The sequence below is a fragment of the Manacus candei genome, unplaced genomic scaffold (assembly GCF_025592945.1).
Source record: "Manacus candei isolate 608988 ecotype Guabito, Panama unplaced genomic scaffold, ASM2559294v1 h1tg000071l, whole genome shotgun sequence".
Taxonomy (NCBI): Eukaryota; Metazoa; Chordata; class Aves; order Passeriformes; family Pipridae; genus Manacus; species Manacus candei.
This window is the reverse complement of record NW_026138119.1, coordinates 7,673,433-7,700,464: the sequence shown is the minus strand read 5'-3', so window position 1 is coordinate 7,700,464 and position 27,032 is coordinate 7,673,433. Positions and strand designations below refer to the sequence as shown.

The window sequence follows — 27,032 nt, the reverse complement described above, 5'->3', positions numbered from 1 at the left end:
ACAAAACAAATCCTCCCATTTGTACGGGAAGGGCTTAACTCGCTTTCCAGAGGGGTCAGTGGGATTAGGAGCAGTGCCCATCACAGGGAGCTGGTAGGGGGTGGCAAACTGTCACCTCGGACCTGCCCCCTCCCCGCAGGGTGGGTCTGCTCCAGGGCAGAGCAGGTCTTCTCCAGCCCCTCTGCAAATTCTCCAAACCACAGAAGGATGTTTCTGTTGTGCTGGTTGCTTCAGCACGGGGATAAGATGAAATCAAAGGACAGTACTTTCCTGTCAGACAGCTCTTTTCCCTGTTCACTCTGAATCTCTGTCTTCTGCAGATGGTGTTTAAAGTGAAGTTTGCTCCACTGATCCTGGCTAATATCTCTTTGGAAGTTCTGAATGGAAAATATCCTGCTTATCTGTAATCAAAGCTGGTTTTTCTCTGCCTCAAGGGCCAAAACGTTGCAACAGGCTTGGCCCTTGAGGGAGTAATGGATGCTGAGCAGTGGGGCTGCCTGCTGCCTGTGCAGGTATGGGAAGATCCTGAAAAGACACACCTTTTTCCCCACTGTGCCACCAGCTGCAGGCTTTTTGGGTATGGAGGGGGTGATTAGAAAGCAGCAATGCAGCAGCCCCGAGCTGACTGCAGCACAGTGAGTCTGAAGAGGCATCGCTCTCCCATCTATTAAAATAGACACCACTGCCAGCAAAAAAACTGGGAACTGTGACTCAAAGTGGGGGAAGGAAAAGGGACAGGGCTGATCAGTAGCTAGACACCCACATCAGGAGAGCATCTAAGCAAAACCAGTTGCATCCCACCGTTGTCAGAGTGATTAAACATATGGTGGAGTAGAGAAGGGACTGAGAGAATAGTTGGCCGTGGGAAGTTTCTGGCACATGGTAACGGTGTCTGTGGGATGGATGGTGTCAGAGTCCTCTCTACCACCTAAAGCTTTTCCATAAAGCTCTAACAAGGAGCATGAGGTTAAAGAGATTCTCTCTTGCTGCCCAAAATCAGCCCTGGACACTGGTCTGAGGGTGTCACTCTGCCCTTGACTCCTTGCCAGCCACGCTTGGCTGGAAACCTTCCTCCAGATGGAGCACACTAGGAAAGGTGTGGAAATGCAAAGCAATGTAAGTGTATGAACACCTCTAATTTTGCTTATGTTTTTGCTGTCATTTAGACTGCTATAAAGTGAATATAAAATACTGTGATTCCACTCTAATAATGTTTTTTTCATTCACCTACACTGGCATACATTTCCTCTGAGCAGAAAGTTTTGTAAGAATCTGGTTCAGGCAGATCTCTTCTTTTATTATTTGATTGCAAAGAACCTACTTTCTGCCAAATATCTATTTTTTTTCTCATTAAAAAGTGCTAACTGAAGGTGGCCAGCCAAAGCCACGTGTTGCAGTGAAGGCAGAGCTGCAGTGTGAGAGGGAACCAGGAATATATTGGGTGATGAGGTGGCAGCATCACCAAAGCTAATTATAACACGTTCAGTTCCTTGTTAGTTGGATTAAAAAGGTCAAATTTTCTGCAAAAACAAATTTTTCTGTGACAGCAGAAGGGCTTTGGCTGAGTTTCTCCAGGGGAACACTGTCCCTGCTGGACTACCTCACCCAGAGCATGTAGTGGGGTGGTCATTCACCCCTCTGCCCTCTCCTTCCTGGATAACCTGGCTGAGGAGGCAGCAGTAAAGCCTAAAAAAGCAGCTTCTCATAAAAACAACCCCCTCATCCACCCACCTCAGTGGGCTAGTTTCATCAGCTCCCAGGATTTCACCCCAGCCCAGGGAGTGTGCCCTGAGTGATTGGGGTTTTCTTGCATCATCTCATTTTTCCCCTTTCAATTGGTAATTTTTTACATGTAATAGCTCATTTTTTGCCTCGCAGAATTTTCTTTCATTAGGCTCCAAGGCTTGCTTGTACACCTTGCTGCATGTCTGGGACTTGGGGGGAAAGAAGGCCAGAGCTGTGAGGGGCAGGATGAATCAGCAAAGCTTTGGGATGGAAAGCTGGCAGCAGAGAAATGGGAGAAAACACGAGGATTGAAGAAGGGTTTCATTTGGAAGGCAGCCTGGAGAAGAGGAGACTGAGGTCAGACCTCTTTGGGGTCTGCAGGTTCCTCAAGAGGGGCAGCAGAGGGACAGGCACTGCTCTCTTCACTCTCATGACCACGGACAGGACCTGAGGGAACAGCTGGAGCTGTGTCAGGGCAGGGTCAGGTTGGATCTCAGGGAAAGGTTCTTCCCTCAGAGGGTGGTTGGGCACTGACCAGGCTCCCCAGGGCAGTGGGCACAGCCCCAAGGCTGCCAGAGCTCCAGGAGTGTGTGAACAATGCTCTCAGAGACAGGGTGGGATTGTTGGGGTGTCTGTGCAGGGCCAGGATTTGGACTCGATGATCCTGGTGAGTCCCTTCCAGCTCAGGATATTTTATGATTCTATGAATCTAGGACAGGAGTTGGGACCTGCCGTGGCTGGAGCAGGGGTTATTAAGCAGCAAGAAGGGCCTGCTAGGAAATCTCCAGGATGGGGAATTTTCCATGTGAAATAGAGGGTAAAATCCCCCATTTCCCACCCAGTGGCTTCTTTTGCTGAGAGATCCTTGTTGACTCCCCTCTGAGATCTCTGTAGTCTTCAACATCCCTGTAGGACATGGGGCTGATTTCAGCCCTGTGCTGAAGGACATCGGCTGCTAAAACATTTGGTCACCCAGAGCATCACGACCCGGGGCTGCCCTGGCCCCTGCTCATGCCGCAGTGGTGGCCACGGGACTTCCCGCTGCTGGGCGGTCAGTGCCGGGAGCTGGGACATGCCACCTCCAGGGACACCGAGGTTTTGCTCGCCGGCTCCTCTGCCTCCTCGGAGGCTGTGGCAGCCGGAGTGTGTGTGCAGCGCGTACCTACAGCACATGATGGCACTGCAGGACCGCAGAACGCTCGGCTCCTCCAGCTCCGCTGCGCTCTTTAACCCCTTCTCAGCGGCCAAGCTGCTGCGGGTGCGGTGGCTTTCCAGGGAAAAGGTGCGGTGGGAAGCTTGGGGGACAGCGATGCCCAGCGCTCTGCCGTCCCCAGCTGGGGTAAAGCCTTGAGTCCGAGGTGCTGGCAGCTGGAATCGCTGGAATCACCTCATCTCCCTGGGACCAGAGGAGACACAAGTACTTGTAGTGCTGCAGAGCGGACCCGAGAGTGTGGTGGTGAGCTGGCATCTTCCAAAATGCACAGCGGGCTCTTCCTCACAGCTGTACGTGGTGGGGTCCCTGGTCTTGGCATGCCTGAGACCATTCCTTTCCTTCCCAAAAGGGACTGGCTGTTCTTAGCTGGAACAGGTCAGCCTAGGGCTAATTTGGGCAGGAGCCCCTGGAAGCCACATGCCTCAAATTCATCCACTACTGATCTCTTCATGCCCTGGGCTTGCTCAGACCCCGTTGCTGCCACATCTCTGGCTTCTCCTCCTGAGCTCCCACAGGCAGAGATATGGTATCCAAATGCAGGCTGGTCGGAATTTAGCCCTGGTGCAGGTCTTGCATGATAATATCCTGTTGGCTGCCAGCTGGGGTTTGGAACAGAGAGAGGAAATTTGTTGGTTTGCCTGTTCCTGAAGTTACAGATCCTCCAGCCAAAAACCAGGGAGCGCCGCGGGGATGAACAGAAAGGCTGCAACAGCATTTCCATATAGCACAGGCTTTTTCCTGAAATAATCCTGCAGGAGAGAATATACATGGAAGTGACATCCCTGGTATTTATCTGTTCTTACCTACAAAGATTTGAGGAGGTATAAATGCAGCAAGTTCTGCCCAAATTATTGCCAGATCGAAAACAGTGTGATCTCCTTCATAGAGATTGTCTGGAATTATCTGGGGGGCACCAGGTGGATGGCTCTGGTTTTTCTCCTCCTGTTGTCCCCATAAGAAAAAATACTCTATAGGGCTTTTCCATAAACAAGTAAACATATATCCAGGACAAAAAGCTCAGAATCATGACAGGAGGGGAAAAAACCCTATTCCAAGAGAGGAAAAGGACAGAGGGGGTTTGGATCCTGCAGCTCTCATCTGTATCTCTGGATGGAGCACTCTTTACTTGATATCTCTCTGTTGCAAATGCAGCTGATTGATTTCCTTTCTGTTTCTTCTTTTGCAGTTGTTTATTTTAATAAAGATAGATTTATTTTATTTGGAAACCTGAGGCAAAATGTTCCTGCGTCTCCACCCACCCTTCTGGCACTAAGCACTGATGGTTATTTCAGTGGTTATAATTTGATTTCTCTCTCTCCTGCTGGGCTGATGTGAGAGAAACAACATTTAGAGAAGCTGATTTTTTTTTTCCTTGGGTAGGGGAGACAGAGGCTGGGAGTGGTGTGGGAAGAGGGAAAGAGAATCAGCAAGAGTCCACTCACATTTTCTAGGCATTTTTTTCCCCAAGTTTGCAATCTGTGATGGACAAAAATCACAGTATAGCTCAACTGATCCAAAGGGACTCATCATAGCTGCTCTCTGCCAGTGATTTTAGGTTTGTAGCCTGAGCTGTGATAATCTCCATTTTGCAAGTGGGGAAACTGAGGCACGGAGTAGTAAATTGGTCCCTTTCCCTTTGGATCACCTGTGCAGCCAAAACCAGCATCAGGCACAGGCACTAAGGGCTGATTTCCAAACCCAGGATATAGTGAGCTCACACAACCCAGAGCACACCTTCAGCACCACTCAGCTCTCAGCTAAACTTAGACAAAATGAGGTTTTCACTAATGCACTTAGTGCTCTCACTTTGCAGCCAGGCCCTGAGCAGCAGATTTTCAAAGTAGTTCAGCTGCTCCTCAACTCTTGGAGTTTCTTAAGGAAAAGCTCCTGCATTTTGCTAAGAGGAATGTTTTTTTGGCAAAGAAAAAAAAAATCTAACCCTTCATTTCCAGGCACAGAATAAAAACTTCTTCATCAATTTTTTCTACTTTTTTTTAAGGAACATCATCCTTCTATTTCCTTTTGTCTTTGATTTTTCTGGCTTCTAGGAACAGGGCTAGTGATTGCTTCTGTGCATAGCTGGAGACAATAACTTTGCTGAATAATTTTTTCTCTCTTTTAAAGTATACATCAAGATTTCCTGCTGCACAGTTTACGTTTCCTGCTGTGGAGACAAATACTTTAATTAAAATGGGAGGAAAAAAATCATGCAGGAAAAGAAAAAAGCTTCTGTGAAAAGAATCCTAAAAGGCTTGAAATGGGCAAATAAACCCTTTGGCAGCCAGGATGCATTTTGTATATATGTGTGTATATATATATATATATATATATATATATATATATATATATATATATATATATATATATATATTTGGGACTGTTTTGCTTGATGCAAGGAGAGAGGTGTTGGTGAAAGCCAGGCTTTGAGAAGGACTTTTTTTGAGAAAAGGTCTCAAAGTGCTTGACCTACACCTCCTGTTCCAGTCCTGGTGCAGAATAGATGGAATAGCTTGGTTTTCAATAATTGTATTGAGAATAAGAAGAAAACAGGATCTTCTACCTACCTTAGCCCTGCCTCTTTCCTTCACTTTAGAGAAAAACATTAAATTAATCCCCTGTGGTTGCTGTATTTGATTATGGGACTCCCTGTTCCTGTTCTCCTTCCCTGAGCTTTAGCTTGTCCCCAGGGGAAGCACAGCAGCAGCAAAACAGTCAGAAACTCCTAAATGTGCCAGGCTGATCCTAACTCCAAGGATAGATGAGAGGGATGGGAAGTTCCAAGTGCAAAATTACTGCTCAGACCTGAAGAATTTTTCTCCCTGTCTAGTTAGAGGCTGAAAGCATCACATCTGGTTTTGAATGCAAAGTTTGACAGAGCAGGAGAAAGGGAGATCCTGTTTGTAAGGGAAAGCACAGCCTTGTCTGCAGGAAAAACAGTAAGAGGACTCTTTCCTTGTATTTTTAAGGAAAGGAAGCAGCCTGTGAAGGGCACTCAATCCACTACCATTCCTGCTGTAGGTCTGCAGCCAGCAGAGATGAGCCAGCTCTCTCTGTGCCCATCTTAAGTATTTCTGGGAAACACTCCCAATATCCTTCCCTTAAAGTACATCCATCCACCCAGAAAAACACCCAGCCTTCCCAAAGCACACCAGCCTCCCAGGGCTTTCCATTTAAGGCCAATCCTGCTGCCCTGCAGTGCTGCCCTGGGGATCACTGGAGCTCCATGGCAAGGCCTGGGGGAGCAGCAGCTGCCAGCCCTGGGTTCCTGAGGGTGGGAGTGAGTAGAAGGATTTGCTTGGATGGATTAATCAGCCTTGTAAAGGTCTTTTTCCAGGCCAGGGTGTAAGGGGAAGAGAGTGGATTGAGAGCATCACAGTGTGCCTCCCCCTACTAAGCTGGGATTTGTATGGAGCTCGTTTAGGATAATTAGGTGATCACCATCAGATGGGTAATCTGAGCTCTCACTTTCTGCACCATCCCCCTAAGAGAGAAGCACATTGTTCTGCTTTTCACCAGCCTGATCCAGCAATCCTCTCTGAGCTGTGACACTGTCCCTGTATAATTAAGGCTGTCAGTCAAACCCAGAAGCCTAAACACTACAAACTCCATGGCTTAGGAGGACTGATCACAGGACTTTAGTGCTTGGCAGTCAAAGCAGCAATTGCAGGCTCTTTTCCCTTGTTGGAGGGACAAAGTGTGGGACTCTGAGAAGAAAACATTCCTGGGAAAGTGGTTAGGTGCCTCCAGTGTTCCCTGGATGAGCACTGGGACCCACACATGGGTCCTGTGCAGGTGGTGGGATGAGCTGCACTGATCCTGATCACCATTTCTGGTTCTGAGCCGGGGCTCAGGGTGTGGGTGGGACCTGCCTGTGCTGGCAGGGATTTTGGGTGCTTATCTACTGTCTGGATGGGCTGGAGCACCCAACAAAACAGCAAGGGAAGGGCTTGTCCCATGGCAGCTCCTCTCCTCCGTGCATGGTTCCTACCTGGCAGTGGCAGGAGGGCAGGGCAGACACACAAGGATGGAACAGCTTCTGTGAGCGTGGAGATGTCTTGGCTGAACTGCAGCAGGGATTCCCTGGTGCTGATGGGCACTTCCAGAGTGCCTTGTGCCATCCCACAGGCTGTTCACTGCCTGTCTCTACCTGGAGCAACAAATGAGACTTGCCTGGGGCCAGTGATTTTTCTAAAACTCAAGCTGTTCAAGGTCCTGAACATCTTGACACAGCTTTGGCAGTAGCTCTCCATCTGTTTCCACCTAAATTCCTCTGTGTAAAAGAGCCCTTTATATGCTTGGGAAGGGGGAGTAGGGATGGCTGCTCATGGAACAGAAGTGGTCAGGAGCTGGGAGATAGGACAACAACACGGTCATGAGCTCAAAACCCTGTATTTCCAGACCTCTTTAAAATCCTGCTGAACTATCACTGATTCTCAGGCCACAGTCTGAAAGCCTTTAGGAAGGGCTAGTGGGAACTGAACTTTGTTTCTTTGACTGAAAGCATCTTGGTGCTTGCAAAAGATGCTTTGTATGGAGAAAGGCCTCTCTTGGAAGGTTTTTTAGCCATGTCTTTTGTGTTTGGGGAATTTTGTTGAGAGAAGAATCAGTGTCTCAGGGCTGCTGATGGGTGGAGACTGGAAGGCTGGGGTTTGTGTGCACGTATGCAGGGAGGGAAATAGGGTTAAATTCAGTTAAGTGTTGCACAATGGCATCTCAACACCATTGCAAGTGAGTCAACAGGCCAGCAGAGTGATGTGGTGCAGATACACGTGGAAATGTCCTCTGAAGGACAGTCAGAGAGGAGAAGATGCTCTGTCAAACTGATCAGTGTGCAGCGAGACTTTGTCATGGCTGTCATGAGCTTTGTCATGAAATGAATGAATAAATGGAATTAGAAATGTAGCTGGAATTCATCCCATCTCTCCTCTTGTGGATAAACAATGGAAGGATGAACAAGCATACCCCAAATGTGTGCAGAAAGAGGAATTACCAGAAATGAAATATTGCTGCAGGCTCGGAGCCCTGCTCCTACCAGGAAAGAGTTTCCCCCGCCTGTCACAGCACTGCTGTGTTATTTTCACTCCAGTCTGCCCCACCACCCCTTACCATTTTGCATTCCAATCCCTTTCTAGAGCTGTATTTCTGTCTGTGGTTCCAGACCTCAGATAACCTGGTTCTCCAGTGCTGAGCATAAGCCCTTTCACATGTGTTCCTGTGCTTTCCCTGTCTGAAGGCCATTGCTGATAATTATTTAGTGTAAAATGGGAGGAATTTCATTTGGCATTCCTTAAAACACTCTGTTCTCACAGCTCTCTGGCCTGAGGCTGGCTGTTCTGCCCACTGTTTCTGGAGCACAGCTTTCCCCTTCACTGCATGACGGAGGATTATTTCATTAATGAACCTAATGATACTTTGTCTTTGGTCCTGACGATCTTTGTGGTGGTGCTGTGCAATCTTTAATTAACTTTGAGCCTGCCAGGCACTACGAAGATGTTGATAATCTGCAAGGAAAGCAGGAGAAGCTTGAAGGCCTGGTGTGGTAAAATAACCTTGTCCAAGGTCACTCACTGACTCTTGGCTGGGTTGAGGTTCAGTGCCAAGTCTCCTGCTGAAGCAACACTGCAAAATAAAGCTCAATTTCCTTGCTAAAATGTTTGGAAAGTGCAAAGTGGGGTAATCCAGGCAAGGAATGTGAAGTGCTGGGTTGGGTTTGGGGGACCAGGGTCTGTGTGTGCTGCACTGCTCAGTCACACGGCTCTTCAGGCACAGTTTGGGTTTGTGTTTGGCTTTACATGAGCAGGAGGCACTTCTGGAGCACACAGGGTAGGGACTGGAATTTAATTTGTGGATTAAAAGTGTGGTATCACACGAGGGCTGCCAGCTGGGAATACACACAGAGAGGCACATGGAAAAGAGAGAGATGCGGAGACCTCGTTTAGCCCCTGTCATGGATGTGGGTTTGTTAAAAAGTGTTATTTTTTTCCAGTTAAAGCTTTCTGATTTCCATGGAGCATTATGTTTTATCAACCCAGAGGCTCCATGTTCATGAACCCTCATCTTCTGCAGCACTTTTTCATAACATGCTCCTTGTTTGAGTTTTGGGGGTTCAGTTCATGCACCTGTCCTATTTTATTCACATATTTTTTTTAAATATATATTGAGTGTGGAAGAAGCTACTGGTCCCAGCTGCAAAGGTGTTGCTGGTGCTGGTGTTGTAAAAGCATGAGTTTGAAATCCTAAACAGATGCTTGTTCTTTTCCCTTTCCAGAGATATGCCACCATGGGAATCACTGCTTTGAACTTAAACCCTCCACATGTGCCAAGAGGTCAATATTGCAGCTTTGGTTACCCTGGAAACCAGGACAGTGCTGCACCAATCCATTATTACAATATGGGTCACTCATGGAAAAAAAGAGGTAGAAAATGCCTTCCCTTCCAACTAAGGTGTTCTCCGTAGGGGAACCTACAGGTCAAAGCTGGGGGTCAAGCATGAGAGGTCTGGTAGCTATAGGTGGTGTTACCCATGGAAATTCCTGCTGGGATATGCCAGGGGAATATGTTGGGACATGCTTTGTTCTCAGAGAGCAGCCTGGCCACAGATGCTGGTGCCTTCAGGGTGCCTTTCATCTGTCCTTGTTTGCCGAGGAGAGTCCTGTGCAGCAGAGTCCTGCAAGGGGCTGCAGGCAGAGTTGGGTTGGGCAGGATCCAGGGCATTTGGGGCAGGATGGGGGGCAATGTGAGGACTATTCTAGACCTTCACCTCTCTTGTCCCTGCAGCTCCCTCAGTACAATATCACTGCAGAGAGGAACTGGCTGCTGAAGGTGATTGAGTGCTGGAGTGATTGCTGACAGAGCCAGCCCTTCCTTCCAGGCCCAGAACTGCTGAGAGAGGGCCCTGTTGCTGCTTGTCCCCTCCAGCCACCACTGATGATCCCAGCTGGGCTTTGCTCTAGTTCCAGGTTGTTTGGAGCAGGTCACAGTTTGTCCTGTCACCTGTGGGGTGGGAGATGCAGCCCTGAGATTCAGAGCACTTGCCCTTTCCTTTGTTGGCCCCTGGTTTCCACCACTGACTACGTAGGTGGAAGGTGGGATGTTGCACAACCCTTCTGCCTTGGGTCAGCCCCTCCTGTTTTGTAAACAGCCACCCTGTGCTCATCAGTTATTTGTGAAAAGCACAAAACTGAGATGCAAAGCTCCTCCTGAGCCCCCAAGAAAGAGAGGCAGTGAGGGTGTCATGGGATATCAGGCTCCTTCCTAAACAGATTGGAGTGAGAGAATAATATTCATCACTTTGGAAAAGGGCCAGGTTGAACACTCAAGAGATTTCAGTGATTTACTAATTGTTGGGAAACATTAATGTCTGCAGGAAGCAAGAAACGTTTCTTTTATTATTCTGTTTGAGAATAAATGCACTTCTGGTTTCAAGGAGTTAACACTGTCTTGTGGGAGGGGGATATTGGGTCAGGACAGATGAGAATTACCTTTGCATCTCCTCTGAGGTCTTCTCATGGCTTTATGACCCTGTGTAATCTCTTTTTTTTTTATTATTATTAATTGTTTTCCTTTAGCATGCTGTCAGAGCTCTCTATGTCTCTTCCAGCTTGTTTTAAGCACAGAGCCACCCTGCCAAATCTACCTTCTGTGCTGAAGATCTTCCACATGCAAGAAGTCACCTTAAAACCCCATTTATGTGTGGCTGGCTCATGTCCACATTCCACCTCTGAGGCCACATCTTCTCATCCTTTACCATTTCCTTCCAGGATGCAGCTGGGTCATATTTCCCCTTCTTTACTTCCCTCATTGCTCCTTTCTTCTTTGCCTGTTGTCTTCATGGGTTGACCTCAGTTGCTGCCTCTCCAAAATGCTGACACTGCCAGCAGAAAAGCACCTACAGTGATGAATGTACAAGCTGATGGCTCTGCTGGTGCAACCACCTTGCTGCAGCCTCTCAGCCAGGTGTTCATTGGGAAAAAGACTCCTCCTGCACAGCTATTAGAGGGCAAACTCTAAAAGTGGGGTTGGTCTGCCTTACAACAGCAGGATTTGGGATGCAGGAACATTGGTACAGCACCCATATAACTGATGTTTCCATAGGGTGTGAAACTTCTGCTTTTCCTCCCATTTTCTTCCTCCCTCCCCTTTGCTGTGGTCAGGCTGTCAAGGCACTTCCTGTGCCAGTTGTGTCACTCCTTTTCCTGGGCAACTTCTCTTCTAGTACTTCAGCTCTGCTTCCTGAAAGCTTTCAAGGACTCCTTGTCTTGCGATCTGCAAAGGGTTAATGCCCCTCATGTTGCTCCCACTGCTATTCCCTTGTGGCTGGCCTGGTTCCTCCTTCAGTGGAACTGAAGTGGTTCTGTCCTGGTTGGTGCATGCCAACTCATGGCCAAAGAAATGCTGACAGAAATCCCCCAGAACACACAAACAGAACTGAACTGAGCTTGGGAGGGAAAGGGTGTTTGAATAAATTCTTCTGTATGATCTAAACACTGGCTTTAGGTTTTACTCTGTACACAAATAAGCCTTTGCTCTCTAAGTAACATGTAATATCCACCCAGGCTTTGCGGATTCCAAAATACAGTGTTCCAAATGCATGCAAACCTGCATTTGGAACTGGCTCGACCACTTTTTCCAGAATTTATTGTTTGTATGTAATGGAAGTGAGCTCTCAACTGTGTGACAATTAATAGGCTGGTACAGTAAAATGGCTTAAAAACCTTAATGTCTGAAAGCTGGTGTATCAAGCTTGCTACCAACTAACCCCAGAAGAGGGTTTGCATTTTCTCTCTAGGTAACCTGCACACAAGAACTTTGCCACAGCCCTCAGGAGCTGTGTCTGCACTTTCCTGTTGCAACATTTTCCTGTTGTGTAACCCCAAGTCACGGTAGTGAAACCATAAACATGAGGCTCAAGACTGGTCCCTGCCTGTGGCAGTGCTCCCAGTTCTTGCAGCAGGAAGGGCTGCTGCACAGCTTTTTGCTCTTATGTTTAAGAACTGTCTGGTTTTCCCTCAAAAACAGACCTGTAATCTCTTCAGGTCACCACAATTCATTAGAGCTGCCTCTTGGTTCAGGCTTTCCCAGAGTGTCAGAGCAGTGCTGTAGGAGCCCAATATTTAACTGTGGTAGTGGTGGCACTGAATCCCCAAATCAACCTTTCCTGTGTCCAGTTTAAAAAGTTTGAGCTCTGCAGTCCTCCATGCCCTACACACCTTTCATGTTGGATAGTCTCAACAAATCCTTCCCCCACAGCAGACTCATTATTATCAAGAGAACTGGGGAAAGGAGGTAAATAAGTAGGATAAGACAAAACATATGTAAAGCAGGCTATGAGACACCACTATAAGAATGTAGTGGAGGGGGAAAGAGGAAGAAAATAAGTCCTATTGCTGCTTCAGTAGAAAAGCCAATGTTGGTCTGAGGTGGCAAATCCAGCTTTCTCAGCACTGTGGAAGGCAATTATGATCCCTCTAAGCACAGTGTGTTCCATGCCAAGGCACTTCAGACATCCTCACAGCAATGGTGACAGTGGATCCCTGCTCTGGCCAGCCAAGGGGTGACCATGGTTCATCCTAGGCAGAAGGACAGGGCCCTGCTGGGCTGTTTGGTGCCAGCCTGCCTCTCTCCAGGGGTCCAGGGAGCTCCACTGTCACTCACTGCCTGCCCATGAGTGCTTGGCAAGCCAGGCTGGATGCCTCCACCATCTGTGTGAAATCCTTCCAGCCATTTAGATTAAACGTTGACTTCAGTAAAATGTAGGGCTCTTAATGACCTGACATAGTCCATATGGAGTAGCTGCCACAGATAGTGACTGTCTTGACACTGATTAATCACTTCTTCTAGTAGTGTATTTGTCCCTGGTTACTTGACACAGTTCTTCCCTAATAGCTTTTGAATAGTTCTGGGGTATTCATATGACCTTGGCTTTGGGGAATAGCCCACCTGATGACACACATTACCTACTCCAGGGTAGGCTTGGCTGATTTTCATCAAACTGACTTGGACACTAGCTTTGGGGGGTTTTCTTTGCCCTGTGCCCACCAATCTCAGCCCTTTTCTGCAAAGAGAACCACTTAGGCTGAGTTCTGTTTGGTTTAAGTGCCACCATTTGCAACGGGCTGGGCTTGGGCTGTGCTGTGTAACATGCAGGGATTGTGATTCCACCTCCACATCCTTCCTTGACACTTACAGTCACAGGCATGACAAGCAATCTGCATTGCTGATGCTCCTTGGTCTGGAACTAGCAGTTAAATAATCTGTATCTGCAGTCAATCACTGCTCAGACAGAGCCTTGACACTGTCTGACACCCCAGACTAAATGTGGAGTTTCTCAATCTGAACATTGTTCTCTTCTTCAGAGCTGAGAGATCCAGAAGCAAAGGCAAGAGGTCTTCCAGGTTGATTTTCCATCCCTGTGGCTGCCCCATCCTTGACAGTGTTCAAGGCCAGGTTGGACAGGGCTTTGAGCAACCTGGGATAGTAGAAGGTGTCCCTGCCCATGGCAAGGGGGCAGAACAAGATGGTCTTTAAGGTCCCTTCCAACCCAAACCATTCTATGATTCCATGATTCTGTTATTAGACTTCACATGAGGAACCATCACAAGTGAGAGTTACAGGCATCAAGGTGCTCTAGGATCTGTTCTGATGAAATCAGTGTCTCAGCTCCCTCCCCATCCATGGTGCTGGGTTCCTGTGATCCAGCACTGTCTCTGCCCTGGGCATGCCAGGTCAGACAGGGGTTGCTGTTCAAAGCAGTGACTCACCACTTCCAGGAACCAATGTATTTGTGGAATGTGCAGCAAAAAGATCTTAAAGCCATTTTCAGATTCTTTCCCCCCCAGTTTTTCTTGTAATTTATATAAATTGTTTTTCCCAGCAGAATGGAGTTAATACTGTTAAATTTGTGAGACATTTCCTTTTGCTTTTCGACTCCACTCAGACAACCTTTCAGAGCTGGACTTTGTGAGTGTAAGGACTGGTGATGTGTCAGCTGAACCTGAGGGCAATGCTGGGTCAGCTGGTGCAGCCTGAGCTTCTCCAGTACTCTTGGAAACTCTTGTGTTGCTCCCCATCTTTAGCTCCACAAGTGCTGAGTACACTGTGTAAGTGCCAGCATCTCAGGAATGCTCTCTCCCATCTGATCCATCACTCTCTCCCATCTGATCCATGACTCACCACCAAATACTTGTTACATATGGTACTTTCACTTTAAATAAGACGTGCTTTGTTTAATCTTGAAATAGTCTGTGCCATTTTCCTCACCCTCCATTTGCAGATAGACTTGAGGAACTGCTTGGGATGACTCCTGAGGCAGATAGAGCCCCTCTGCTGGGTAATAGCTGTTGATCTACCTGTGATACTGGGCTAACTGTGACCTTGAAATCACCCTAGATACATACAGTCCTCTCTGTTTTCATGGCTGTCACCAGTTGTCTTGTCCAAGAGTTTAGCTAATTTTTCCTTATGGCCGTAGTTCACGAATTATTTTCTTTTAATATAAGCAAGTATAAGATGTTTTGTCAGTCCAGCTACATTGTGGCTGTCTTAGGCTGTGTAAAACCTTGCTTGAGATCACAGAAGCTGTATACACACTGTCTGCTGTCGTGTTACTTGTATTATAATAATGTTCAGGAGAACAAAGATTACTCAGGCATTCACTGATTCTCTGTAACACCTCCTTGCTAAGAGATCTTTGATGATCCTACCAGCAAATTGCCGGCCCAGTGAATCATGTTTCATTTTAGATGTCATTTTTGTCATTTTAAAGGATTTCAAGTAATACTTTTGTTTCTTGTGAACCAAAAGAGGCAATTACATGGACATTATGGCTTCCTACAGTCCTGGCACATTGCTGTGTGCAGGAATATGCAGGAATATGTGTGAGGAATATGGAGTTAACCAGCATTGACTTTCTGAACTGGTTTGATTTGTTCACTTCCATGTTTTCTGCTTGTGCCCCACCCCTTGCAGGATCTATAAGATTTGTCCTTGAACAAATGATGATGTGTATGGTGAAACTCTCACACTCCCTTGTGAGAGAAGCAGCACATCCTTTGAACGTCCTTCAAGCTGTACTTTCCACTTGACCTCTGAGCATGGCTGTGGGATGGATTTTGTGATGCTCCCAAACTCTTCAGCATCTTCAGTAAGTCTCCATTGAAATGGTAATTTCTAGAGCACACTTCGGGCTCATCTCAGCTTTAGATAAAAATTAAATGTGGATTGCTTCATTCTGCATATTGAATACTAAAGGATGCACTCGTTTGTTCTCTCTGCAGACACATGATGCTCTGCCAATTTCCTTAATCCAGGCACAGAAGCAGTCAGCAATTGTTTCCATTCACTTTTGATTCCATCTGTAAAAGGAAATACCTGCAATCACCAGAGGCTTTTCAGAACAGGGATTTTGTAGAACTTGTCCAATTTCAACAAACTTTTTGTCTGCTGGCTTAATGGGCACTATCTGGCTGCACATCAGGGTGTCAGTTTTAGCTCCCATTGTGCTGCCATGTGTTTTTTATCACAGAGATCATCAGTTATTTTAGGATTTCCCCATCTCTCTCTGGCTCACTACTGACCTGCCAAAGTCAGCCCCCTTCCCCCCTGAAACATTTTAAACTTTTCTTTTTGAGTGGGTTGCTCACTGGACTGATATCACAGCTTATATTTAATATTAATTTTCAAAGACTTTCATGAGTAGTCTCTCTTTATTCCATCTACTTCTAGACTAATATCTCACCCTTCTTTCACATTTTTGCCACTTCTCTACGTGGTGTTAATAATACCCAGCAATGCTATGGCTGGATCCCCAGTAAGACTTCTTAGTTATCTGCAGGAAGACAGGAGTAGATACACGAATGCACCACCATTTGTCAGAGTAAATGAGGGCAGGGAGCTTTATTAGAAGGCTCACAGCTGACTTAATATTGCCAACTGAGAGGTTTTACAAAGCTTTTTTTCAGAAACAATAGCTGTGTCTGCACTGGAAATTCAGGATGATATTGAGATGTAGTTGCTTTTGTAGCCAGGCATCAAACACAGATTAAGGCATGAAAAGGGCAGGGAGCAGCTCTGAGCCCAGCTGGGGGGTTTGTGCCTCTCCCTTCTGGTGCCCCCAGCACCCACCCTGCCACGGGAGGGGTGAGGAGGGGTGTGATGTGTGTGACCACAACTCTGACCACTGAGAATCTCCAGCATTTACTCCTTGTGCCCGGCCATGCTCCTGCAATAATTGCAATAAAGATCCAACCAGATGGATAAAACCTGGATGTATGCTGAGAAGAGCTTAGCCAGAGATAAACCTGTGCTTACCTGGCTTAGGGAGACATCTGCCACAGCTGTGCACTTCACTGCTTGCCAGTGTGGTGAAGCTGGGAGCATGGCAGGGATATAAAGGCAGAGAGTCATTCTCTCTATCCAGTGCATTTGAATTATGGGATGTGGGGCATGGCCTTCCCGAAACTGTGCTCAGAATTTCAGAAATATTCCCTATTTTTGCCCATTTGACATGAGCTAAACAGAGGCAACAAACTCAAGTGACAGTGATGCAACCCCACGCTCTTTTTAGTTTCTAGGCCAAACTATATGTGTCATTACTTCCTTTTCCTCTTGATTTTTTTTTTCTTACGTTTTTCAAAAACAATTTCAAGAAGAGCAACTAACTCAGAGTGTGTCTAGAAACCAGGCAGCGACCACTTTCACTTCCCTTCTCATTCCCTGCCCCTCTCAGCGATGTGCAGTGAGAAGCAGGAGCGCTGAAACGCAACGCTTGGCACCGCCGCAGGTTTCTCGCTCCGGGCCTGTGAATGATATCCATGCTGCCTTCTCCTGCCCTCCTGGCCTCCTGAAGATGCCCAGGAGAAGAGCCCTTCCCCTGTGGACACTCCTGGTGCTGCTGCAGCTGGCACTTGTCCCATGGCCGCTGGCAGGCTGCCTCCTCAATCCCTGTTTGGAGGTACGTGAGCTCTAAGTGAGCACAAAATCCTTCTGTTTCTCTGGTGCAACTTTTCCCTCTGCTTGGGAGATTTGTGCATCAAGCCTGTTGTCTGGTCTGTTGTCTTATGAAAGCCCACCTTTTTTTTTTTCCATGGTTGTTACCAAGGCAGTTGAAGTATTTGAAGTAAATGCTGGTTTTAAAAACATCTGAGAACCAGAAACCAGCAGCATGAACCTCTTCTTCTTGTTGGCTTTCTGTACCTCTGAGGGTGTTGCAGTGCAGTTAGTGTAATAGATTATGTTTCTCTTGGAAGAGATCCAAACCTTGTCTCTGATTTCTGCAAAATACAGTATTTGTGCCTGATTTGTGCAGCAGAGTGATTTCACCAGAGCCCCAGGTACTGGACACTGAGCGACTGCCTTTTGCAAAGTTTTGCTGATAATTGTTACTTACAGAATAACTTTGGGTTGAGCTGCCTGATTATCTGCAGGATAACAGAGCTGAGAGCTGAGCCTGGCCATCCAATGGATCTGCACATTTTTGCCCTGCTGGCTCTCTCCAAGGTTGTTGCTGGTTCATCCATAGCCTCAAGGAACACTGTCCTATAGTTTTGCACCTGCTTCAATCAGCAGGAAATGTAGCTCCTCCTGGGGAGCAGGACTGGTTCTATCAAAAATAGGAAAGATGCTTGGGATATATAAGATTATTTCCTAAAACTCAGGGCAGCTCATTTAGAAGTTAACTGCCAGGTTGGTCATTCTGCTCCTGCTTTCCTGACAGTGTAGTTTTCTGGCACCTCACGAAGAGCAGATGTTGACCCTGATTGGATCTACCACTGTTACAGGTCATCCCTAACACAACTTTCAGATGCACTGAACTGAACACCTCTGCAGTTCCTGCTGGAGTCCCAAACACCACCCAGAACTTGGATCTTAGTTTCAGCAATCTGAAGTCACTGAGGTCAAATTATTTTTCATCAGTCCCTGAATTGCAGCTTCTGGATCTTTCAAGGTAATGAGCTCTTTTATGTGGATGCTGGTTAATCTTGCTCCACCAGCTGGGCTGTTGTGGTGGCCTATGTTGGAATCTAATTGTTTTGGTTGTACATTTTTTTTTTCTTTTTGCTCGTGACTTTGTCTCTGTGTCTGTCACTTTGCACATCCCCACACTGAAGTGATGTGCAGCTTTTAGTCCAGTTACTTAGTGCACACCCTCCACGCAGAGCTGGGTCTGTCAGTCTGATCTTGTAGGTTGAGATGTGAGAAGGAGGAGGAAGATGTTTTACTTGTCTCTGAACAAGAAAAATGTCAGACTTTTCTCTGTTACAAAAACTCTGAAGTGGAACATCTTGGGTGAGCTGTTTTTCTAATCACAGTTTAGGAAAAAAAACCCAAGATGAAGGTACATTCATTTTCTAAAAGGCTGTTTTAAAATATCAACATATTCTCTTTTCCCTTCTCCTCACATATCTGGGGGAGGAGATGGAGGAGGCTTATTAGCAAATTTGAATTGATGTATAATTTCCATTGACTTGAGACAACAGTTTCTCTGAGTAAATTGTTTCACTGAAAAATGTCACTCAGTTCCATCACAGCTCCAGCTCCGAAGTGGCTGAGTGGCAGAGCACATTTGCTGTGAGACACTGGCTGGATTATAGGATAATATTGCTGAATTTATTGCAAAATGGCTTTGGGTCTCACATTCTGGATCTTCCCTCTTGAAACCAGAGTTGGCCACTCTCTTTTTCCCCTCTTCCCTTTGCAGAACTGCTGACAGAGCTGTGAGCTTTGCCACGGCTGCATCTCTCTGGTGCCAGTGGGACTGCCCAGATGTGGCTGAGGTAACAGTCTGAAGGCTGTGAGGGTGCACGATCCAAGGGAAGGTTGTATCTGGTTGGCTGTGCCATCAGTGATGGTCACCACAATGTCACTTTGGCCTAAAGAGAAAGCCAGAATTCTTCTTTCCTGATGCCTGCATGGATTTTTGACCTTCACCATGGCTCAAGGTCTCTTGCTTTGCAGCTGAACTTCAGATTAGAGAGGGAGGAGGAGGTGGCAGGAGGTCTCCTGCTGTGGAAGGGTTCCATTTGCACATCCAGGAGTGCTGGCTCTGCCCAGCACAGCACAGCCAAACCAACCCCCAGCAGGAGGATGAGAATGTTACAGCAGCACTTAGTGCTGCAGCGTTAATGAACATGAGAGGGACAGTGTTTCACACTTTTATTCTCTTTTCCTGCCCAACAGGTCCCACATCCATACAATAGAAGATAATGCCTTTAAGGACCTTCATAGACTTTCCACCTTAATTTTAACTGCCAATTCCTTCCAGTACCTGGGGACAGCAGCCTTCTATGGCTTAGCAGCTCTGAAAAAACTAGTACTGGTGGAAACCAACATAACCTCTGTGACTGACCTGCCCATTGGACACTTGCATACCCTGCAGGAGCTGAATTTGGGCCACAACAGCATTACTTCATTGAAGCTTCCCGAGTATTTCACCAACCTGACCTCTCTCAGGCACCTGAGCTTTTTCTCTAACAAGATCACATATATCTCCAAAGGAGACCTTGATGCTCTGAGGGAAGGGAGCAGGCTCAACCTCACGCTGGTGCTTTCCTTGAATAATATAAAATCCATAGAGCCGGGGTCCTTTGCAAAGATTCACCTCGGTGAGCTGGTTCTGAGGTCCTCTTTTGAGAACTTCAGCGTGATGCACACTTCTCTTCAAGGCCTGGCTGGCTTACAAGTGAAAAGACTAATAGTTGGAGAATTCAGAAACCGTTATAGACTGAGTGACTTTCAGAGAGGACTCTTGAGTGGACTGTGCCAGGTCCAGATGCAAGAGTTTGTCTTAATCTGTTTCAAGAACTTTGAGAGTAACACAGACACCCTTTTTGACTGCTTAGGCAACGTCTCCACCATTCGCTTGGTGAACCTCGGGCTTGAAGAGATATCAGAGGTTCCTGTGTCCTCCCAAGTGAAACAGCTGGAGTGCAAGAACTGCGATTTTGAGGAAGTGCCTGCCCTGAAGCTGTCGCATTTCAAGGAGCTGAGAGTGCTTCGGATTACCAAGAGCACATCCCTCAGAAACTTTAGGCAGAAATTTAGGGATCTAAGTAAGCTGGAGGTCGTAGATTTGAGTGAGAATCGCCTCGCCTTCAGTGGCTGCTGTTCCCCTCTGTTTCATAATTGTTCAAATTTGAAACACTTGAACCTCAGCTTCAACGCTGACATCAGGTTGACCGGAGATTTCCCTAATATTAAGAATTTGTTATATTTGGACCTTCAGCACACAAAATTATTTGGTCCTGACTCCCACCCTTTCTTTCTCTTCCTTCGGAAACTCATTTACCTCGACATTTCCTATACCAAAACTCACGTTAAATCTCAGTGCACGTTTTGTGGCTTGAACTCTTTGCAAGTGCTCAAGATGTCAGGCAACTCCTTTGAGAACAATAGGCTGACCAACAACTTCAAAAACCTAACTCACCTCCACACCTTGGATATTTCAAGTTGCATGTTAGTACAGGTGAATCAAAATACATTTGATGCCCTCTCTGAACTAAAAGAGTTAAATATCAGCAACAATAAGCTCCTGACCTTAGATCCTGGAGTCTACCAGCCACTCCAAGCCCTCAGAGTCCTGGATTTCAGCAACAACCAGCTGACATTTCTGTTGGACTCAGCCCTGGAAACCCTGCCTGACAGCCTGGTCCTATTAGACATCTCTCAAAACCTGTTTGACTGCTCTTGTGCACACCTGAACTTTCTGAAATGGGTCAAGGAGAAGCAGGAGCTGCTGCAGAACAAGGAGCTGATGATATGCCACATGCCTGCAGACATGAAGAATGTGAGCCTGTCAAGCTTTGACCTGTCCTCCTGCCACCTCAGTGCAAGCAAAGTGGCCATCACAGTGGTCATGTTGCTCAGTGCAGTGGTGTTCCTTCTCCTGATTTACAACTACTATGTCCAGCTCTACTACTCGTTGGTGCTGCTCAGTGGGTGCAAACACTCTGCAGAAAGGGGTAACACCTATGATGCCTTTGTTATCCACTCCAGCAAAGACCAGGAATGGGTGATAAGAGAGCTGGTGGAACCCTTAGAAGGAGGAACACCTCCCTTCCACCTGTGTCTGTCCTGCAGGGATTTCCTCCCAGGGGTACCCATTGTCACCAATATCATCGAAGAAGGTTTTCTCAGTAGCAGAAATGTCATCGCAGTCATCTCTACCAACTTCCTGGAAAGTAAGTGGTGTAGCTTTGAGTTTGACATTGCCCAGTCCTGGCAGCTTGTTGAGGGAAAGGCTGGAATCATCATGATTGTACTGGAAGAAGTGAATAAGGCCTTGCTGAGGCAGAGGCTGGGGCTGTCCCGGTACCTGAGGAGGAACACCTACCTGGAGTGGAAAAACAAGGAAATGAGCAAGCACATCTTCTTGAGGCAGCTGACAGGAGTCCTGATAGAAGGCAAAGACTGGAATAATGAGAAGGAAAAGCTCAAGTGAAGAGAAAGAGAGATTCCTCTTCTCCTGTCTCCTGTCCTGGCCTTGGCTGAAGGATGGTGCTCAGAAGTTGGTTTTTCTGTTGCTGTTCAGAGTCAGAGGGAATGGATGGAGACACTGCAAAACCACTACAGAGATACCTGCCTTGCAGGCCACTCTTTCCCAAGGGAACTTCCAAGCTAAGGAGTGACAAGACCCAGAAGAGCTGGACCTGCCTGAGCTCTATGTTTGCCTATGGCTGTCAACCAAAGCTGGTCCAGCAGTACAGCCAGGTGTGGTGGGTCGGTGAACAGACCGACTGCTCTTACTGTCATTTGTCTGCCTCTGAAACTGGATTTGGGTCCTGAGACCATTTACACAGTAGAACTTCAGGTTCTGCTGCTTTGAGTGGACCCCAGGATCTCCAGGGGAGAGTAAAGATACAGGATTCTTGACTTTAAAAATGGTGGGAAACAGAAAACGGGTTTGAATTCAGAAAGTCTTGTGTCTGCTGTGTTATGCACCGTGAGTCAGGGGGAAAACCCTCCAGAGAGCAGTGGGGTGTCCTACAGCACAGACCACCTGGCAGCTACTCAGTGGAGCTGAGAAGTTATGTCATCAGGGGGGAGGGAGGTTTCCATTGTGGGAAATTTCCCAACATGTTTCTTTTAGTTTGTTTTAGACCGAGACCAAATATTGAAACTATCCCCTGGAACTCTTATTTATGTCCAGATTGCATAGCATTTGAGAGTGGTTTGAGGTCTTCTTGTGGGATCCAAAAATCAGTGGGACCAGAAGAAGCCATAAAAATGTTTAACACCTCTTAAGTCAAATATTTCTTTGCTCTAACTGCTTCTCCTCCTCCAGGGTTTCTGGGTATACTGTGTGGGACTGCCCTATGTGAACGAAATTGAGCCTGAGCAAAGTGGTTTTGATGTTTAGAGACAGCCAGTTCTAGAATAAGCTTTTCCACTCTTTGGACTAGCCTTAATTCACTGTTGGAAGATGCTGTAGGAGCCTCCATGGTTTGAAATGGACTTCAGATCAGCATGTGTGCTCATCCTTTCCCGGGGGTCAGCTGCTACCTGGGACAGAATGACCACTGGATGGGGGAGTTGTGCTTTTGTTTCACTGAGAATGTGCCTGACATTTTGCAGGGAGAAGAGATAGAGGAGAAAAGTCTGGGTTAGCTAAACTAAATGTATCCCAGTACTGTCCTGAATAAAGAGAAGGAAAGTCTAAATGCCACCAAATCATATTACAGAGCATTCCACTGATGTGTTGGATATTGGATAGTGCGGGAGTATTGCTCTCTATTTACCAAAGGATTTGGATGGGATTAATCACTGAATTACTCTAGTTTTAAACTTGCAAATCCTTCTATAATCAATGATGTTCTGCAGAGGTAAAACAGAAGCAATTGAGTGGTGAATCAGATCTGATATTTATTCAGAAGGAAGGCCTGATCCAGCTCACTTTTCTGAGCACCAGTCAGAGGCATCTCCGTGGAAGCTGATGATCAGGGATCAACTTCAGACACTATTTGAAAGAGAGGGAGAGCTGGTTCCAGGCCTTGTGCTGGCAAAGGCAGAACCACAGCTCCTTCTCTCTGTGCTGTGTCAGATAACACTACCAAAAAACCCCACAGCCCTCTCTAAACTTTTTTTGTGCCCCACGAGATGAAGCTTTAATAAAACTAAGCTCAGTGCTGTGCTTCCTTTGCTCAGAGAGTTTGGTTTGCATCTGCTAAATACTGTTCCAGCAATTCCCAAAGTGTGGTGCTCCTTACCTGTGGCTGGTGGGTCCTGCAGACCTTCCTCCTCACCTTTCCTCCTCCACATTCCACCTTCTCCAGAGGCAGAGGCTGCTGGAGCTGGTGGGGGACAGTAAACCAGGGCACAGCTCGAGGTTCCCTGGATTGAGTCCAAAGCAGAGCACAGAGGACAAAGCAAATATTAGCCCAGATTTTAGCAGCTACAAGTTAAACTGGGAAACAAAAGAGGGAAAGGCAAATAGAATGGGAGTTCCTGCTCCTGAATTGAGCAGCACTGAAACTGCATTTCTCCTTCACTCTTTGTGGCTCCTCAGTGTATGTGTATTTCTGGCACAAAGCACAAAGTCCTGCGATTCTTGATTGTAATTATAATAATGAGTTTCAGAAAGCCTGCGAGTGGTTCTGGGCATTATAATAAGGATTTAGGACAGTATTGTTTAAAAAGTGAGTGGAGTGTTTGTTTGAATATCAAAGCAACTTTGGGAAAGCTGGAGTGATGCTCAGAGGAGGCTCCCACATGTACACTTTAAAAAGGAACTGCTCACTTGTTTTTCTCTTTCTATTCAGAGTCTACAGCAGAACTGGATATGTGAGTTGTCCCAAGTTTCCTTATTGCCCACGAAAAAGCACAAAAACCATCATAGCTTCTGGAAGTGGGAGTGAGACAGAGCAGTGAGATGAGACTGGAAGCTGGGTGGGGTGTTCAGAACATAGTGGGGTTTGGGAGAGGTTCATCCTCTGCAAGCCCCACTGCCATTGTCACTCCTGCTTCTCTCCATGCACGTAGAGATCCATATGATTTACTCCTCATACTCTAGAGAGACTGGCTCTCTAGATCCTTCCCCAGCTCTGTTCCCTTCTCTGGACACGCTCCAGCCCCTCAATGTCTTTCTTGCAGTGAGGGGCCCAGAACTGGACACAGAACTCGAGGTGTGGCCTCACCAGTGCCCAGTGCAGAGTGACAATCACTGCCCTGGTCCTTCTGGCCACACTATTTTTGATACAAGCCAGGTGCCATTGGCCTTCTTGCCCAGCTGGGCACACACTGGCTGGTGTTCAGCCTCTGTCAACCATCACCCCCAGGTCCTTTCCCTTTGGGCAAGTTTTCCAGCCACACTTCCCCCAGCCTGGAGCGCTGCAGGGGGTTGTTGTGACCCACGTGCAGGACCCGGCACTTCGAACACACAAACTGACATCTTTTATTGCTGAGACCTTCCACAGCAGAACCAGGACTATCTTCCTTTTGCTGCATGGCACAGGGAGGCTCAGGAGGAGGGGCTGGCTGGTGACAGGCACACCCTTGGTGGGACTGGGTGCCAGGACAGCCGTGGGCTCTGCTGAGTGAGGGCTCCAGCCCTCCCCTTTCCACAGTCCCTGTGGTCACTAACCAGAGATTTTCTCACTTTGCCCAGAGAGGGTGTGGAGGAGTCTCCATCACTGGAGATATTCCAGAACCATCTGGACATAATCCTGTGCAGTGTGCTCTAGGATGGCCCTCCTTGAGCAGGGAGGTTGGACCAAAGGACCCACTGTAGTTCCTTCCAACCTGACCCATTCTGTGATGCTGTGATTCTGTGACCTGCCCAGGCAGTATCTGTCTGCTGTACATTGAGGTTTATGACTCTAGGATGAAAAAGGCTGTGTGAACAATTATATTTTCAACATTTACCCAGCAGAGAAACAGTAGATTTCTTTTTGGAAGACTCAAAACAGCTTTTCCCACTACAATAAATGGGGGAAATACTGTGATTCACACAGAAATACAAATACTCATTTAGCTTCATTGTAGGAAGCAAATTTCCAAAGGCAAACTCAATGTTCACAGACAATGTTTTGAGCTGGAAGGGACACACAAGGATTATTGAGTCCAACTCATAAGTAAATAGCCCATATGGGGATACAAACCCATGACCTTGGTGTTATTAGCACCATCCTCCAAGTGAGCTAATCTGTGACTCTGTGACCTTTATTGTAGGAAGCAAATTTCCAAAGGCAAACTCAATGTTCTCATGTCTCCAAACCTGCTGGTGTGCACTGTTGGTTGAAAGTGTTCACTCTGCAGCAGATGCCTTTGATATGATTTATTCATTTGGGTGAATAAAAGAGCAGCCAACCCAACACCCGGGCAGGTCTGCGTTCATCTCTCATGTAAATAGCCCAACACATTCCGGTTATTAAAGCATCTATTTTACCCAGGTCATAAAAACAGATGGACAAAAAGCTCCAAAGGGCTGTTGGCATCCAAGTTATTTCATTTGTCATGGGGATGTGCCCTGATTTCACCATGTGCTCCATTTGACCCGTGCAGTGTGTCAGTACAAACGAAGCTCTGGTCTTCCCTGCCCTGCAGAGGGGGATGTCTCAGGGGCAGGACCTGGTGATGTGCTGGCACTGCCACCAAGCAGTGCTTTGCAGCGAGGGCTCTGCACAGAGCAAGCCCTCATTAGAGTGATTGCATTTGTGGTCTCCACACTGCAGCAGAGACATTAGGTAAAAGCTGAAAGCCAGAGCCATGTGCAGTGCTTCCCAGCCTGGATCTGGCTGGCTGCAGGAGCAGCGCTGCGGGAATGCTCCCTTGGCCTCCCCGAGCATTAGCACAGACTTCCAGTGTCAGTTAAAAAATCAACAAAACGAGAAAAAGCAGCTGGTTTCTCTGGACCAAATGATACTTGACAGGAACAGGTTGAAATTTCTCTGGAAGAGTGTTTGTCCTTTGGGAAATGCTGTTTCGTAGGTGGCTTATGGAATTTAATGAGGTAGCATAGTGAATCTATGGAATGGGAATTGTCATAGCAGACTTTCTGGTTTAGTGTTGCATGGGGCTGTAGTGTTGGAACAGACACTGTGCATGGAAACAATGATTTTTAAAAAATGTTTTGGAGGGGTTGGAAAAAAGGATTTCAAGTAAAAGTTAAATTGCTCCACAACATCATTTTAAAAAAGCATCATTTTAGGCTTATGCTGTTGTTTTTTAGAGTACATTTTCATTTTGAAATTTGTTTCTATTTATATAGTCTGACAAGCCTCCCAAAACAACAGTGAAATGTGAAAATGTTTTCCACGCACCCAAATTAAAACCCACAGATTTTATTTTGTGGGAAAACTCACAATTTTTTATTTTTGTACCATGCTGAAAAGCAGAGCTTCTGACAAAGTTAGGAGGGTGCTAATAACACCAGAGTTGTGGGTTGGATCCCTGTATGGGTCAGTCACTGAAGAGCTGGACTTGATGATCCTTGTGGGTCCCTTCCAACTCAGAATATTCTGTGATTCTGTGAATGTGGTATTAAAATCAACCCCATACAAGATTCAAAGAATTGCTGCACTGTTCGGTAATCCAGGAGAAAATGGAAATTCCTCTTCCATGACAGCTCTTACCCTGACCCTCTCAATGTCAAACCTTCACCTGCCTGTATCCCACGTGCAGTTCAGGCTGTAAAAAACACTGACAAATCCCTGGAATGAATTTCACTAAGTGCCTTTTGCAAAACATCTTGAGTAGGTGCAGTCGATCGATAGGAAACTGCCTGAGCCTGAGAGCAGCTGAACATGGGAGGAAAGAAGCAATTCCTTAATAAGTTGCTCTTTGCCATCTCGGCCCAGGCTGAGAACTGGGACAAATGACAGCAAAGCATGATTTGCAGAGAAGAGCCCATCTGCCAGTAGCACTCACCTTCCTCAGCCTCAAGGTCACATAGAGGGCAAAATCAATAATCCACCAGCCTGGACCTCGCTGTGCTGCTCCGAGAAACACTACATAATTAAGGATAGGTCTGTTAAAAGCCTTGAAAAGCAAGAAAAAGGCTTTAGGCACTCTGCAGCTGCCTGGGATACCCCTTCTATGGCATCCTTTGCCAAACAGCAGCTGAGGGGTTGCACAAAGAGCAACACTGAGGGTTGGAAGGGTG

At 46.8% G+C, this 27,032-nt stretch overlaps 1 protein-coding gene across 2 annotated transcripts; it reads left to right on the top strand.

The window, feature by feature from the left end:
• Nucleotides 1–16,641: 16,641 nt before the first annotated feature.
• On the top strand, nt 16,642–23,030 carry TLR4 (toll like receptor 4). 2 transcript variants are annotated; one of them, XM_051807946.1, is made up of 3 exons: nt 16,642–16,889; nt 17,716–17,882; nt 19,115–23,030. In XM_051807946.1, the coding sequence occupies exons 1-3, from the start codon at nt 16,785–16,787 to the stop codon at nt 21,372–21,374; spliced, it is 2,532 nt and encodes an 843-aa protein (XP_051663906.1). In that variant the 5' UTR covers nt 16,642–16,784; the 3' UTR covers nt 21,375–23,030. The 2 variants fall into 2 exon arrangements, with proteins under 2 accessions (XP_051663906.1, XP_051663905.1); XM_051807945.1 differs by lacking the exons at nt 16,642–16,889; nt 17,716–17,882 and adding an exon at nt 18,664–18,711.
• The last annotated feature ends 4,002 nt before the right edge of the window (nt 23,031–27,032 follow it).

Excerpts from the sequence above, each read along its gene's own strand:
- TLR4 (XM_051807946.1), top strand. The coding sequence starts at position 16,785 with ATGCCCAGGAGAAGAGCCCTTCCCCTGTGGACACTCCTGGTGCTGCTG. Across the intron at positions 16,890-17,715 it reads TCCTCAATCCCTGTTTGGAG|GTCATCCCTAACACAACTTT; the intron begins GTACGTGAGCTC and ends CCACTGTTACAG. Across the intron at positions 17,883-19,114 it reads CAGCTTCTGGATCTTTCAAG|GTCCCACATCCATACAATAG; the intron begins GTAATGAGCTCT and ends CCTGCCCAACAG.